We start from the raw sequence: 16,812 nt of genomic DNA on the forward strand, positions 1-16,812 counted from the left end.
AAAATCCCGAAATTAGGAAGTTTGTACATTCCCGTGCCTCGGAATGTACGTATAGCCGTTGTTCCAGGCTTCCAGCACCTTATGTCTTTACGATCGTGTCGGGTTTGTCGTTCCATTAAATTATGTGAGTAAAGGAAGAAAGTGTACCTGCGTTAGCGCATACATTTGTGCACTATAATATGTCCTATGGAGTAAACTGGTCTCCCATGAAATTCACCTAGAACAAAACTCTTGATTTTTATGTCATATTCGGTTATATTTTCGATTTGCTGGTCTGAGAATTGGGGTTTTTAATTTCACAAAGTTATGATATTGCATAAACAATAATAACATTCAATGAAACTTACATTTTATAAAATGACCCAGATCTATTATTTTTTAAATGACCTCTTTGTTAAGTAAATTACCTGTTTCTTATCATAAGTTATTTGTTTTTAGTGTGATTGTATCACACCAACAGTCGGTTTACTATCAGAGTTTTATTTAAACAGAAGTAATTAATTTAATTTGGCTTTCCAGTACAATTGAATTTTGAATATCAATATCACAATATTTTTCAAATAAATTACCAATCAGGTAAATCAATGAATCTTTTCAGGAGGTCAGGCACTTTCTGAAGGCAGTAGAGCACGGTAAGGTCAGGCATACTAAGTCGACCTACGATTTTTTACGACTGGTTAGTCGGACTTTTTAAGCGATCATGAGCGATGTATGAGAATAATAATGGCTTATTTATACCGACAGAACTCTCAATATAACTACCATGGTAGAATAATTTTGAAATATAACATTTTTACAATTAATAACAGTATTGTTTGCTTCGAGATAAATAATAGTTAAATGAGTCATTAATTATTATCTTAAAAAATACAATGATACATTGATTATAAATACACATAAAATCCCATCAGATTATGGAAATATATATATATATTTACAATATTTTTAAGAGCAGACGAAAATAATTTAAAAATAAAACAAAATGCTGTTAGGATATGACTTTTTGAAACTGCGTGGTAATTAATTTTTATATTTTGTTTAAATGGACAAAAAGAAGGATGAAGATAAAACTACATTAAAAACTATTTCTGCATTTGAATTTTAAATTCATCAAAACATTCGAATAAATTTATGGCGTCTTCGACGATCTATTAGAATGTATACTTTATTATAGTACATTAAAAATTCAATATATTATATATATATATTACATTGTATACTTGTATTACAAGAGAACTTAATTTTGAGACTGAAAGTATAGATTTGTTCATTAATGATTTGTTAATATAATTTTTAATCGGGAATATAGAACTACTACATTTAGAACAAATAACTGCTTTTTTAAAATTTATTTTGATTTTTATTAAGTGATTACTTTAAATATCAATGAGTTGACCAGAGCAACAATGACAAGGATAAAATATGTTTAAGTCTAAATTCTTGAATTTGGGGTTGATTAATGAACAATTTTGCAGCTTTTCAAGTAATTCCTTCACTCTAGCTAAATCATTATGTCTAGTTTCTTCTTTTAAAAATGAGGCTAACTCCTCGTCAGCTGCAAATCTTAAGAGAAGTTCACTTAATTCTTCTAAATGACGTTTTAATTTGTCACATTCAGCTTGGAATATTTTTAATTGATTACTTCTTTCTTCTTCCCTCTTCTTCAATAAACTTCGTTGTTGCTGGTATAGCGCTACATATTCGCAAATAGTATCCGTTTCGTTTTGTAACTGGAGAATAATATGTTCCAATCTATGTTTTTCATCAGATAAGTTGGCAACTTCATCCATGATATTTAAAAAGCGTTCTTGAAGTTTGATCATCGCATCCTCTTTGGGTATACATAAATTGTCTAATTTAACTTTTGTGTCTGATTGTGGTGTTGTTGTTAGAAGCGACGTTTTCTCGTTATCTAAATCGGTGTTGTTTTGTGTTTCATTTGAACACTCCTGAGTATTATCAGAATCTAAATTCTGCTTCATTTCACTGACATCTTTCAATGTGTTTTCATGTCTTCTCTCCATTTCTCTATATTCATTTATCAATCTTATCATTTCATCATCTTTAGCTTTTAGTTGATTCTGCAAATTTTTAACAGACTCTTCTACTTCTGCTAATTTCAGGGCTAAGCCTTTATTTAATTGTTTTTCATGTGTCCATTTCTCAGTCAACTCTAACTTATCTTTACCCTAAAACAGAATTACATATTAGCACCTAATCATTAATTATGAGTCCTTATAAAAATGTTGACACATCTATATGATTAAATTCATATATAATTATTCTTTGGAATACTAAAAATACTTTGATTTCTTGGATTTAGTAACATATATATTTATATACTACATTTTGTTGTAAATTAATAAAAATAATTTGCCCACTACACTAATTATTCATGGTTGTGTTAACCATACAAAATAGTACTTCACTATGAATTAAAACTCAGGACATTTGGTGATGTCAGTAGAAGATTTATATTATTTTCCTTAATTCTTAAATAGTTTGTAATGGGGGCTATAACTATCCATCTATGAATCTTAATTTATTTATACAAAAATGAGCATAGTAAAATAAAGTATATGCTCTAACTAATCTATATGTCCAACTTGGTAGTTACTAAATAATGTAAGTTAATTGCCTAACAGCAATGCTCAGATTGCTTGTAAGGCAAAACTCATTTAGATATATTTATCAATGTGCAGGTACCATTTTCACTATGATTTGTTCCAAGCCTTCCATATCCACTTTTAGCTTTTCATTTTGTTCTGTTGCTCTTTGTGCAGCCAATTTGTCACTTACTATGTCTGCATTTAGTTTAGAAATATTTACATTTTCTTGCTTATATATGTTATTTTCGTAATTTTCAATTTCTTTAGCTTGAGTTAGGGCTTGAATTTTTTCTTGGCAGTGCAAGTGTTGCATTTGCAGTTCGTTATATTTAATATTAATTTCTTCAAGTTCTTGCTAAAATTAAAAAATGTAACATGAAATCAAAGATATAATATTAAATAAATACTATTGCAGTAATAGCACAGTTCAGGAAATAATTTTTCAGCCTTAGTGATGTTTTCTCCTAATTTATGGGATTCAAAATATAAACTGTTTAATAAAAGTAGAGTGAAATTTACAATCAGAAAAAATGGTAAGTAATGTAAACACTAATATTGTAATATATATGATAGGCCATTCTTATTTTAAATGAAGGGATACATTTTAATTTGATTTTAATCAAATAAAAAATAACAATTAATAGTATTTGATAATCAACAAAAAAAAAAAATTATGAAAGATATGATATGATATGATATGAAAGATATATATAAACTTAAAAATTAACTTGTACTTTATTTGTGTTGATTTCTAAGTATTGGTTTAAGTAAAACTAAATTATTTAAATTTGTTTCAGTGTACTTACTTTAGTTGCTAATAATTGGTTTTTGACTTCCCGGTCATTTTTCTCTTTTTGACACAATTCATCATGCCTAATATTATAATTTTGTAGGCGTATTTCCAATTCACTTATTTGCTCAACAAGACTTTGCTCCCTATCATAAAGTTTGCGTAAATCCTTTGATATATTTTCATTTTTGCGCTGTTCTGATTTAAGTTTCTCATTTATATCTTGTGCATAATGGTCATAATGTGCAATAAGTTCTTCTTTTTCTCTTTGCACTACCTCTATGCTGCGTTCAAGCTCATAAATCTTGTCTAATAGTGTCTCAGTATCTTGATTTTTTTTATTATAACTTGGATCATAATTAACAAGGGAATCATTTGTTAATTGTTGCAATTGAATTTGTAACATATCAATTTGACTCTGGTATGAAGATATTTGATTTGTCAGTTGTGCATTTTCTAATTCTTTACTATTCAAAATTGATTTTGTTAATTCTACTTGTTCAAATAAATTGTTTTTTTCATCATGTAGAAATTGAAGTGCCTCCTTTAATCGTTCCATGTCTACATCTTTAGTAGAAACTTCTTGGGTAGCAATTTTATATTTTGATTTTAAATCGCTTATTTCATTTTGTAGGGCAATATTTTGTTGTTTGCAAACATTATGATTACTTATTTCTAATTCATATAGAGATTCTAAATTTGCTAGTTTAGCACTCATTTCATTCATGTGTAATTCGAGGTTTGCTTTATTTGATATAAGCATTTCAGTTAATGTGTCTGGTTTGCTTTCTGGACCATTTTTGTCAGTGTCCATGTCAACAATTGATTCTTTTTGTTTTCCATTTATTCCATGATTTTGATCAAGAAAAGTTTTGTTAACAGTCATCAAATTGTCATTTAAACTACTTTTAGGCTTCTGTTCGTCCAATATTTCTTCTCTTTGACCAGTTACAAATTTCTTTTCTTGATGGTCTCTTAACTGAAATATAATATGTAAATGTAATATTTAATAAGTAATACGTAAATATCATGAACAGATAACTAAATATACGACATTTTATTACCTTTTTTCTTGCCTTGGCTAACTTTTCGGCCCTTATATCCATGTTTTAACAAGGAGAAGGGAGTAACAAACTGAAAATTTAATGTAATTAAGTTATATTATGTATTACAGTTTATCACTCCGACTTTTTAAGTCTTAAATATAATCAGAATTATTTCAATAATCTTTATTTATGGCTCTAATCAGAATAATCACATAGAAATCGATTATGTTGACTTATGAATTGTCAATAAATAATGTTATGCTGGCAATCTAATGACATTTTAACTGACAATATTCTTAAAATGCGTTCGTAAAAGTTCGTTTCAGAAATATTATTTTTATTTTCTCTGACACTTTTCAGTAAATTGTATAGATAAACTTTAAACGGATTAATATAAAGGATTCATAAATAATAATAATATTTTCATTGTTACCAAAATAATTATACACAACATATTACACATTATAGTTTTTCATACATATTTACAATATGTATGAAAAACTATAATGCGAATATTATATGCCTACATAGGTAATAATTTTCTAATTTTCCTTCTCTAAAAAGAATTACTAATTGTAGCCAAGCAATAAAAGGTTATATTTTTCGACTTACATACATACAAGAGAAAACGATAAATATATCTCTCGTATTATGCGATTATGTATACATTTAAAGCATAACAAATCGATCATCTTTGAAAATATTATTAAAAGCGCAAACAAGTTAGTGCAACAACAAATATCAAAGTACAATGAGTTAAGCACTAAGACTTGGAAGTGGTATAAACTATGTTACATCATATTTTTTTAAATACATAGTAAATTTAAGCTATTTTTTGTACCGCTAAAATTTTTTTTGAAGTATTTTAAGTGCTGTCGTAGCTTATTATGGAATGAAAATTAAATCAAATGGAATGTGTTTTTTCAATTATTAAACAATAATAAGTAAATTATTTTTCATACAGCATTTAGTGTTCGCAGTGTATAAGACTAAATTTTAATATCTTTTAATTTTTAAAAGCCGTTTTGAAATTATATTTTTTTCAAGAAATTGTATGTTATAATTTTTTATCTCCGTTTAACAGCTTTATAGAATATCCTTTTCCTTAACAAAGTAGGTACATGTATTTATTAATTTGCTTCCGTGTTATTATTGATTTTCACTGATGAACTTAAATTAAAATGATTGCTATGTGAATAGAAAATGGTTATTGTGACTTATAAGTTATATGTAATGTTTTTATTTACGATATCATTACAAATGATTTTATACTATAATTTTATGTATTTAACTAGCTGTGCCCGCGACCTTGTACGCGTTTGAATTTAACAAAAAAAATATTATTGTAGCCTAAGTTACTCCCTATTATATAAGTTATCAGCCAGTGAAAGTCCCGTCAAAATCGGTCCAGTTGTTCCAGAGATTAGCTGGAACAAACAGACAGACAGACCGCCAAATATTATAAAAAGTTATATTACATAGTATACGTACCGTGTATAAATACATACATATGCATTGAGAAAAAAGGGCTAGGTACTTATAATATTACAAAAAGACACTCCAATTTTATTATTTGTATAGATTAATTTGATAATTAAATACCAGTTTTTAAAATAACTTCCCGTTTTTTAAATAAGTATGGAGCGAGTACACGATGTGTAGTTATATGTAGTACATATGAACGATATCCACATAAATCGATATTCCACGAAGTTAGAAATTATGGATTAAGGCTTTGTTGTTATTTTGTCCCAATTACGTAAGTGCTGTAAGTAAATAAATAAATTAAGAAAAATAAAATTAATTCTATTGATTTTATTTATGATATGTACCGCAATCGCATAAATCAGTAAAAAAATATTTTGTTATGTTAATATGTTGGTACTTTTGTACCTATTTATTAATACCGGGATGTTTCTTTTTCGCATTAATTTTACTATCAAATGCATCCTCATAAATATTATTTGGTAAAATAAATAAAAGATCATATAATGAAAATAGTGAATTTAAAGCAATGATAATTTATTTTCATAAATAATTCTTCAAAACTTACAACTAAGTTAAACCATATGATTTATTATTTTAATTATTATAAAATATATTATTAAATTTTGTGTATGTGCTGTACTCTTAATGATAATATATAAATGTAAAAAATGCAAGTAGGTAATTCTTAGGTGGGTAGGAAAATACAACATGATTTAACACAAGATTAAGAGGTTATATAAAAAGTGACTTTACAAAACTTTGGTATAGCAAACAATACAATCATTAATTGCATCCTATTAATATTATTATTTGAATAGACATTTAAATTATTACACTTAATATTTTTATAGTTACGTCACATCTGCTTTCTACGTCATCTCGACGTCATATCACAGTTTTTTTAAATATATTTAATAGGTTATCGTATTTGCATTTAACCAGTCTTCTTCACTTTTAATCTCAAAGAGAAGCAAGGCCACAAACAACTTAGTTATTATTTGGACAATCTTAACATATTTATGTCGTTTCCCATGAAAATTATATCAATTATACTTATTTTTATGAGTTTTCAGTAGCCTTATATGTACAATGCTAAGGTAAAGTAAACCCCAGGCGGAATATAATATTCACTCATTTGTTAAATTGATAGTTTTCATTAGAAAAAAATGTTTATTTAATCGATCAAAACCTAACCAAAGTTATTATAAAAATGCAAAAAAAATATCAAAACGATTTCTTGCCGACCCATTAGTAAATATATGTATAGTTTTTTATAACAATAATTATCCTTAAGCAATATAACTTATAACAGCGAGAAAATCTTCGTAGCAAATTATTATTGTTATTAATATATCAACAGTTATTTTAAGACTAGCTGTAGCGGTATAAAAATTGTTACAATGGACAGAATCAATTCTAGGAACGTTTCTGGGCCCATTTCATATCGTCGGCGCGAGGCTTGCAGCCTGTTAAAGCTTCTATAATAATTTCAAGCGTCGACCAAAAGTGCAGTTTTTCTAAAGGCCAGTTTAGCCAGCCAGTAGTTATACAAAAGTAAGTCTCGTGCGGCGCCACGTGATGTATGCGGTGATGTCGACGCGGCAATATTATGTGCCACTCTTGGAGTAACACTACCCACGCGGGCAGGCCGAAGTATGTGTGGGACCATTTATGAATCTGCAACAATATCTCAAGTTATTATGTAAAATATAAATGGAGATATTTCCATATGAATATTCTAAGGATAAAGTGTCAGAATATAAATATATACTAATAGTGGCAGTCCTTAAAGAGCTTCCAATTTCATAGCTTTGTATTTAATTAAAAGTAATGAAAATTGATGATTTTTGGATTCATTAAAGACCTTTCTTTATTTTTGAAGAGTAAAAATAAGTTTAATATTCACATAAAATGTAATAAACTAAAGGTGTGAGTTTCAAATTGCCTGGAATAAAGAATTTTTAATTTTATAAAAAACGATTAAAAACCTTAAATTCTAACTTTTTTTTTAATTCATTTACGATAACATAATAGCTACTGCTACTACCTACTGCTGGGCTAATGGCCTCCTCTCCGATTAAGGAGAGGGTTTGGAACATATTCCACCGCGCTGTTCCAATGCGGGTTGGTGGAATGCACATGTGGCAGAATTTCGATGAAAACATGCAGGTTTCGTCACGATGTTTTCCTTCATCGCCCAGTACGAGATGAATTATAAACACAAATTAAGCACATATATATAGTGGTGCTTGCCTGGGTTTGAACCCGCAATCATCGGTTAAGATGCACGCTTTTTAACCACTGGGCCATCTCAGCTCTTAAACTATAATGTATATAAATACTTTTTCCGTATTATTGTTCGTTAAGTGATTAATTGATATAAATTAAATATAATATGTATTTTATCAAATTCTGATAAGAAACTTAACGAAATTCCTTTCCACCTTGAAAACACAATCAATAGGGTATTACGTCATCATAATGGAATTTTTATAAACATTTATGCCGGCCCTCCAATACTTAGCTACACAGCAATAAGAGGAAAGTGGGTAAGTACGGCAAGGACTGAAGGATTATTATCAAGGAAGTGAGTGGAAGAGTGTTTATAGATTATTCACTTAATGTAACGACGGCATTGTACGATTATTTATAAAAAATACCAACCTGATTAGTCATGGCCACAAAAATGCAGCACAAATACCAATACGCAATCCAATGAAACTGATCATCGATCTGCGCTGTATCATAACTAAGCAACTGCCAAACGATTCTCGCCAACACTGGTATGGTGATAGCAAAATTATCACCGTTAGTTTCTACAAAATCATGACGTGTTATTGACGTTGGATCGATGTGATGTTCACGAAATGGCCGCAAAAAATTCTGTTGAAGAGAAAATACGTTAACATATTATATAAGCATCATATGCATATAATATGTATTTATCATTCGCTTGCCCTTGTTCCGTTTATGAGGGATCGAAGCAGTGCGATTTTTCTTCCATCCATCTCTCACTCTCTCCGTATACCCAATTCCAGAGGACGAACGAGTAAAGACAAAATTTACATTTTAATATGTTCCGATTAAATTCGCTTAAATCGCTGGTATATTATATACAAAAAAATGTTGATTAATATGACTTTTATATAGTGTCGAATTCATTTATAAAATTAGACTATTCTATTTAACGTCAAGTGTGTGTAAGTAACACACACTTGACGATGGTAACTTTAACGTTCTTCAAAATACAATTTTTTGAGAATTAATAATGTACACCGCCATAGATTATTATTTATTATTCAAGATCTCGCCGATAATAACATGAAAATTTCAAAGTTTATTTGTTTTTACTACTGTGGTTGGAATAGGCTATAATCATATTCGCATTTACTATTTTCATGCACATGTCATTATTTACATTGGCAATATAATGAATGGTTAAAAGTACTTATGGCGAACTTTTGTCCTTACGCGGCCCATTTAAAATCCACTTGAGTGGTTTACAAAAAAATTACGGTTTATTTAGCCCTACCGCTAATTTGTGTATTTTAAAATGCTGAAACTGTATTATCTGCCATAGGCGACATAACACATACGTCAAGTAATGTTGATCTTAATCTTTTATATAAATAATATTGGTAAAATTATCAACATAAGCGGTACCTCAACAACTTCTATTAAGATTCATAATACATAATTTTAGCGTCAATTTTAAATGGAATATAAATAAATCAATATTATATGTTAACCATATAGTTAATCATATTTAATAGGTAGCAGGTATTTTTTGGAAAGTTAATACCTGTTAAATAAATATATATGAGAGGGTAAACATAAATACTACAGTAATTAAGAAAAAGGTTAGCGAAATTTGAAAAAAGTAGAAGGCATGACAGCGTGACGTATGCAGCGCGTAAATCGTATACTAGCGTTAATCTTTAGATATCTTAGGCCAACCTCACGTGCTCCTTTTGTTAACTGCTGGGGTGCAGAAGCTGCCTGTTAACTGACTTATACTTCACATTGTTATCAAAACAAGTTTGATCACCTGATATTTCTATTGTATTTATTATTTTGTATTCATGTGCCATCTGAAAACAGCAGCTTCTTGCTGAAATTTTACAGTGTGTGTCTTTCTGGTCATGCTAATGAGGATCACATATCAGATTTGTATGCTATCTTGTTTGTAATCTGGGTAACAGGAGATGTGTCAATTGTAAACAGTTTTTTTGTTTGTTGATGATCACCATAGACAAAAAGAAATATTAATAATTCCTAACATAACCAATGTGCCAACAACCTTAGGACCTAAGATGTTATGTCCCTTTGGCCTGTAGTTACACTGTCCTACTCACCCTTTAAACTGAAACACAACAATACTGAGTACTACTGTTTGGTGGTAGATATATGATGAGATGGAAAATTATAGGTTAGGTTGGTTTCCAGCCCTACCAATAAGTAAATTGTAAAATAAGTAGTGCAATAAGTAGTAATGCCTTTGGTGGTGCATGTATATGGTGGGAATTCAGGACAATCTGTTTTAACTTTGCCTATGGTTAGTTTGAATAATCAGATTCAACTGGCAAACACAAGTTACATTATTTGTAACACACTTAGAGTTGATTGGTTTATTTCCTGTAATCTCATCTAGATTACAGGAAATAGTTATTGTGTGAAACGTCTTTCTTCCTTCAATATTTAGTTCAGGTTATTTTTTATGTAAGATTATGTTAAAACTACTTATATATTTACATTACTGTTTTTTTTTCAGTAAATTAGTATGTAATGAAAAATTACATTAAACTAAACTTTGCAAAAATATTTCAAGGGTTCTATTTAAATTCTGTGATAATATAGCAATAGAATTCAATTAGATAGTAACTTTATGCTAAACATTGCATTATACTAAAGCTGCACAAGCTAGAATTGCATCATCCAATCTATATAAAGTATTGCAGCTACACTACAGTCTTTGCCATTATTTTTATTTATTTGACTTTACCTTGCCTATTATTGGTAAATCTACTGCTCCCCAGGTATCAGCTGCCCAATGAACTAGGCCCGAGGCAAAGTCTGCTGTGAGAACACCAGCTATAGCTGCCAGTAACAATGAAGCATCAGCATGTAGATATTTAGCCATTAGAAGGCCTGCACATATGCACAGTGTACAGCAGACTACAACACATACCCATTCTTGCAACCGTTTTCCTATAAATATTAGAATATTGAAGCAATTGTTATTTCAAATGAAATTCAAAAGTAATTATTCAGAATAACAATTTCAAATTTTCGTCATGATTAATTCCTTAATACGTAAGGCATAAAGGTTAAACTAAAACATTGTATTGTTCCAGCTAACGTAATTAATAATGCAAAACTTTAATTGACGGTAAAAAACGGTATGAGAAAATATTCACCTGGACTATATAATTCCGCAAGTTCCTGTGCACCTCGGTGTCGAGGACCCCAACGGGGCCTGGCTGCTTCACTTCTTGGTTGAACATTGGCATTTGGATCATCTTCAGACATCGAGTGTTCAAGAATTTCACGCTCTGTTTTTACTGGAGCCAATAATGTTGTGGCCATAGTACTTGCGTACTCAAAGCGTTCACAGCTAAGACCACTTAAGCCATCTCTTTTTGCACAAGGCGCTATAGGTAATGGTAAAGTCATGTTTACGGTTCTAAAACTTTATAAAAAATTCTTTGATGATCTTTAAAGCTAGATAATTGTATTGCTTATCATTTATGTACATGAACATCGTACGTGATTGATAACCACAAGTTTGACAAATTGACTGTCATTTTGGTTTTGACATATCACTTGACAAATATGTCAACTAACAATGTTATTCATGTCAGTAGTTACAAAAAAGTTTACGAGTGATGCCATCAATTACAAAACTACTTATAAAACGGGAAATATGTGATATTTATGACAAAATTTAGGTTTGAAATGAAAATAGGCATTGAATACAAAATATCAAGCACGGAAAGACCAAGCATTTATAATCCATTTTTCAATCTCTGAAATGTATCACTTTTTAGGTATTACTTCTTTATGTTTAACAATAAAAACTAATTTGACAATAATTAGATAAATTATTTCCTAGATATGCACATTTTAAATCCGTTTTATTTGTTTAAACATAATATGATGTGATTTTTGTTAAATACTTAATTCTGTGCGACATTTGGAAGATTATAAAAAATTTAGTAGATATGCAGTTTTTCTTTATTTCTTTCATTAAAATGAGTAATTAAAAAAACAAGCTAGCCGCACTAAGTCGCAATAGGGAAGATGCGACATTTTTATTTTTGTGTTTTTTTTTAAGATCTCCATAGAGGATAGACCGTAAGTATATCAAAAATCTAAAAATCTGTAATATACTGCAAATAATGCGGTTTTAAAATGTCAATTTAAAATTTCGTAATCGCTTCTATATTTCGAATGACGTCACTGCTGTCTGTCACTTATCGTACTTGTCCTCACTGGCTTTCAAATTTATGCATTTTTTTCTCGTCCTTTGGGATACTTTTTTGTAAAAATTTAAAACTTACTATCGATACTCCGAAAAAAAAACTTTGTTGACGAATGTTTTGTATCAATTTGTTCATCTACTTCAATAAATTTTTCAAATAAATGGTTTTTGACTGGATCTTCTGACACAAAACTGAGATAAAAGTGTTTTCAAGCTGAAAAGAGGAATCTGGAGTCTGCTTTGACAAACGCAATTAATTTTCGTTTAAATGTTCATTTTTTTACAACTATAAGTAATCAAATAAGTAGTCATAACAGGAGAGCCGTCACTAAACGCTAATTAGTGTTTTTTTTAAATACGTTCCATTTCACGTTACTTTAATTCGTAATTATTGTTAAAAAAACTAAATTATATCAAATATAAACCTCGCAGTAGCCCTTCTCTTATATTTTTTAACATTTTCATAAATATTATATTTGCATGTTCCCTATTGATGTGTAATAGGTGATATGACCACATTAGCAAATAACAAAGTAAACATTAAAATTATGGAAAATCAATTGGTTCTACCGGTTAAATAGAATACCACGATATTCCTCGGCATCTTGTTGCACATTTTCATTCCATCTTTCGAAACCACAATCGAAGAGTGCAAGAGACCTAAAGAATAGTTATGTAGTTGTGTACATATCAATAATATTTAGTGCTTTATTTCTAACAAAGTACATTATTTTGATATTTGGCCTTACTTTATCTTAGAAATTTCATCGAATAAGGGTAATTCGGTATTCTAAAATAAATACATATATCACCTGTCAAGGGGGACGGCGCGTGAGTCAGTTTTTAAAAGCCCATCGACTGGCTTTTAGCGTACGCCCTAAAACACGCATGATCTAGAGAGCAGACTAGGTAGTTTACAGTTGGTTAAGAGAAACCACCCTGATCCTGAGGTTTTGGGTTCAAACCGAGGTTGGGACTTTAAAATGTTATTGGGGTTTTTATCGAAAAAAAGACCGAAGTCTTTAGGGCACCACCCACTCACCTTATATTCTACCACCGAAAAGCAATAAATACATACTATTATCTACTGATACTTAATCGTTATAATAGCAATAATACTTAGAATTATTGCGTTTTGTTTTAAAGGAAAAGTTGGCTAGTTAAGCTATAGGCACGAGGCACATAATATCTTACTATCATATTGGGACATAATATGAAGTGATTTTTTTTTCATGTTTACTAAATAATTATAGAACATAAAAATTGAAAATATTTTCATAAATTACTTTGTAAGTCTGGATTTATTTTTCATGAAAGAACGCATATAATTCCAATCTTAGTTGGCCTCCTTAAAAAAAGAAATCGGTCAAATTCCTGGGAGTTGGTTTTTACGTTTTGTATTGGAATATGATTTACGTACTATGTTATACTTACAACATTTAAAGGACAATTATATTATGAAATTAAAAATAATAAAGTTTATAAAATACATAATCAACTTGCCGTGTGCAACAATTCCACAAATTGTGTTTTGAAAATGTTTTCTTAACAATTTATTTAATTTATATAAAACTGTGTCCAATGAATTTATAATGTAAAGATAGTAGTAACATCACTGCAGCAATAGTATCAAAATTCGAGCACGGGATAAAAATAGACATGTTACATATTGTGTTATTCGGTCTATGTGTTCGTTTTATACTTTTCGTGTGGCCACTGACAAGATTTAATTTCAATATAAAGCATTAAACTACAAGGAATGAAGTATTGTGATCAGTTTTGGTGAATTAAAAGTCATAATTATCAATAGCTTTCGACTTATTTTTATAAATTTATACAAACATAGGAAAATCTAAATATCTATAAGAGAATTGTTTCAATTTCTGCGCATTACAGTTCTGAAAGGAATTTCAAAGGTAACTTGTAGGGATATTGATTAAATTTCTGTACATTGGTAATTTTATTATAAATTTAAATAATTAGAAGTATTAATTTAATTTGCAGCAAATTTTATTATGTAAATAAAGTTTAAGTTAATGTTTAAAAACTAAATTAATGTAAGTGTTATCAATAAAAAATGATAATATTTTGTGATTGTAGTTTCATCATGACGCGATACAAAGAGCCGAAACAACTAGAATGTCTGGCATTAATAAAACTTGGAGAGTGGATAGCAAACCAAGCGGAAACAAATATGAATCCAATTGCTTTACTGGCACAACAAAATCCGAACACAGCACAAACTACATTGAACCAAAAAATCGAAAATATACGTCGCTATTTAGATTTTTATGTCCCGTGGATGCTTTACGACAAATTAGCAAATGAAGCTATTAAAGCACTGTCGGAACTTTCAGAAAGAATGAAGCATTCGTTGGGATTTCGGGGGTCAATGGGAAAATTCGTTAGTCAAATGAATGTAATTGTAAAAATGACTGAGGTGTTATTTACTAAGAATGTTACATATGTTTCTATTGATGCAATACCAAAAATGATGCGTTCTGTTTTCTACTCAAAGCTAAATATGTTGTCTGGACTTGTTTACTTAAATTTGGGTTCTCTTTCTGGTGGTTGGAAAACTGCAGACATGGAAGAATCTATTATCCGGGCCTTAAAGCAACTTCATTGTCTTAAATATTTATTTATAAATTATGACTGTACAGACAATATATTAAAATGCATAGTAGAAAACTGCACTAAAATTAAGAAATTAGACCTGTCTTGTTCAAAATGCATTACAAACGAAAGTATAAATTTAATATGCAAGCTTAAATCTTTAAAGAGCATTCAGTTGTATCACACATTTGTTACTTGGGAGGGATATGTAAACTTATTAATTAATAGTCAACATTTAGAAGACATAGGCCGCTGTGATGAAATTGGTAAAGTACTGGAATTTATCCATATTAACTGTCCAGAAACTTGTCCGCTCAATCTAAAAATTTACGTTAGTAAATACGCTACTAGTCATCACTTACAATTAGCTGTACAAATGTGTCCTTATATTAGTATAATGACTGTATTTCATAACACGTTACAAAGTGATTTGATGGTATTAATCAGTTTAAAAGACTTATATGATTTGAAACTCTTATCATGTGATTTTTATGCCGATCAAATAAAACAAGTGCTTCAAGTTAAAGGATGTAATTTAATAAAGCTACATCTTGAACACGTAGATCAAATTGATTTGAATGCTCTTATGTATATAAGTCAGATGTGCCCTTTACTTGAGACTTTGACTTTCTATAATTGTACTTTAATTCAACATACCTCCCTATATACAAAAAAATTGGAAATATTACCTTTTAGAAATATAAAAAAATTAACTTGTGTATCGAGTTTTACAGATGAACAACTGATGTTTTTGTTGACAAATTGTGTAAATGTAGAATTCATTCAAATAGGGACAGCTACTCAATTGACTGATGAATTCGTAATGAAGTTACTAGACAAAAACCCTCTAATATACTTAAAAGAATTACGCATAATGCAGTCAGATTTTTTAACTATGCTGTCTATAGAAAGAATAATACAGAGTTGTATGAACTTAGAAATATTAGTTGAATTAGAAAGTTGGTCCATATTATCGGACAGTGATCGAGAATATATACGAAATTACATAAAAATAAATAATTATAACGTAGATACATCTCCTATTCGGCGTTATGATGCATGAATTGAAAATAAGCAGATTTTTTTGTATTATTATCGAATTATCTTTATCCATGTTCTTTGTTTCTTTTTTGAAAGCGATTGCTAATAGGTCAGTTTTTCCATTATTTATTGTTGTCTTTATTTATTTTGTTATGAGGTATTAATTAAGCCATAAAGAATATAATATTTATATCCATGTCGTTTTATTACGTATTATTAATATTTCAGTGTTCATGGTATAAACTCAAAAGCTTCGGTAAATGTTAACATTCATCATAACATTCCTGATACTGATTTTAAAGCAAAACAATTTGAGCCACCAAATCAGCAGAGAACCTGCGTGACTGTGATGATAGATACCGGCGCCGATGGTTAAGACATTATTTAGCAATGTAGGTATACAATCTCAATACAAATTTACTCATACTAGGTGCTTAAGGATACGCCCGGACAAGGATTGAAACTTCGAGGCTCGTACACGGCTTCACTAGCTTCAAGCAGGACGGACGACCACGATGTTGGGATACTGGATACTAAATTTACTTAAAGTAATAATTGATTTAAAAGATCGTCAAGCGTTGTAATTATTAAATGTACATTTAAGAAAATAAATTTTACAAATTTGCGACCGTCATCTAACTAAAAAATAATTGTTAATTTAATGTAAAGATATTTAGAGTGTTGAAGAGTGAAAGTTTGAGCATACTAAAGTAATTAATATTTACTGTTTCTATACGCTTA

The 16,812-nt window shown here is 29.5% G+C and overlaps 3 protein-coding genes and 1 long non-coding RNA gene across 4 annotated transcripts; 2 read left to right on the forward strand and 2 right to left on the reverse strand.

Annotated features, from left to right (window-relative positions):
• Positions 1-1,347: 1,347 nt before the first annotated feature.
• On the reverse strand, positions 1,348-4,705 carry LOC124531315 (golgin subfamily A member 2-like). Its single transcript, XM_047105832.1, has 5 exons — positions 4,578-4,705; positions 4,464-4,544; positions 3,416-4,378; positions 2,707-2,964; positions 1,348-2,189 (listed from the first exon to the last, which is right to left on the reverse strand). The coding sequence occupies exons 2-5, from the start codon at positions 4,503-4,505 to the stop codon at positions 1,377-1,379; spliced, it is 2,076 nt and encodes a 691-aa protein (XP_046961788.1). The 5' UTR covers positions 4,506-4,544; positions 4,578-4,705; the 3' UTR covers positions 1,348-1,376.
• A 2,145-nt stretch (positions 4,706-6,850) lies between these two features.
• On the reverse strand, positions 6,851-11,726 carry LOC124531117 (plasmanylethanolamine desaturase). Its single transcript, XM_047105579.1, has 4 exons — positions 11,351-11,726; positions 10,936-11,141; positions 8,598-8,816; positions 6,851-7,610 (listed from the first exon to the last, which is right to left on the reverse strand). The coding sequence occupies exons 1-4, from the start codon at positions 11,604-11,606 to the stop codon at positions 7,350-7,352; spliced, it is 942 nt and encodes a 313-aa protein (XP_046961535.1). The 5' UTR covers positions 11,607-11,726; the 3' UTR covers positions 6,851-7,349.
• On the forward strand, positions 10,970-11,504 carry LOC124531118. The gene is made up of 2 exons (XR_006966495.1): positions 10,970-11,192; positions 11,288-11,504. It is a non-coding gene; the product is annotated as an uncharacterized LOC124531118 (long non-coding RNA).
• A 2,298-nt stretch (positions 11,727-14,024) lies between the features above and the next one.
• LOC124531430 lies at positions 14,025-16,263 on the forward strand. The gene is made up of 2 exons (XM_047106013.1): positions 14,025-14,330; positions 14,515-16,263. The coding sequence occupies exon 2, from the start codon at positions 14,522-14,524 to the stop codon at positions 16,091-16,093; it is 1,572 nt and encodes a 523-aa protein (XP_046961969.1). The 5' UTR covers positions 14,025-14,330; positions 14,515-14,521; the 3' UTR covers positions 16,094-16,263.
• Positions 16,264-16,812: the final 549 nt, after the last annotated feature.

This window comes from Vanessa cardui, chromosome 7, assembly GCF_905220365.1.
Source record: "Vanessa cardui chromosome 7, ilVanCard2.1, whole genome shotgun sequence".
Taxonomy (NCBI): Eukaryota; Metazoa; Arthropoda; class Insecta; order Lepidoptera; family Nymphalidae; genus Vanessa; species Vanessa cardui.

Coding starts and splice junctions, on each gene's coding strand:
- LOC124531315 (XM_047105832.1), bottom strand. CDS start 4,505: ATGGATATAAGGGCCGAAAAGTTAGCCAAGGCAAGAAAAAAG. Junction 4,379..4,463: donor TAGCCAAGGCAAGAAAAAAG/GTAATAAAATGT, acceptor ATTATATTTCAG/TTAAGAGACCATCAAGAAAA. Junction 2,965..3,415: donor ACCAATTATTAGCAACTAAA/GTAAGTACACTG, acceptor TTTTAATTTTAG/CAAGAACTTGAAGAAATTAA.
- LOC124531117 (XM_047105579.1), bottom strand. CDS start 11,606: ATGACTTTACCATTACCTATAGCGCCTTGTGCAAAAAGAGATGGCTTA. Junction 8,817..10,935: donor ATTTACCAATAATAGGCAAG/GTAAAGTCAAAT, acceptor TCTCTTCAACAG/AATTTTTTGCGGCCATTTCG. Junction 7,611..8,597: donor TTGTGGCCATGACTAATCAG/GTTGGTATTTTT, acceptor ATATTGTTGCAG/ATTCATAAATGGTCCCACAC.
- LOC124531430 (XM_047106013.1), top strand. CDS start 14,522: ATGACGCGATACAAAGAGCCGAAACAACTAGAATGTCTGGCATTAATA.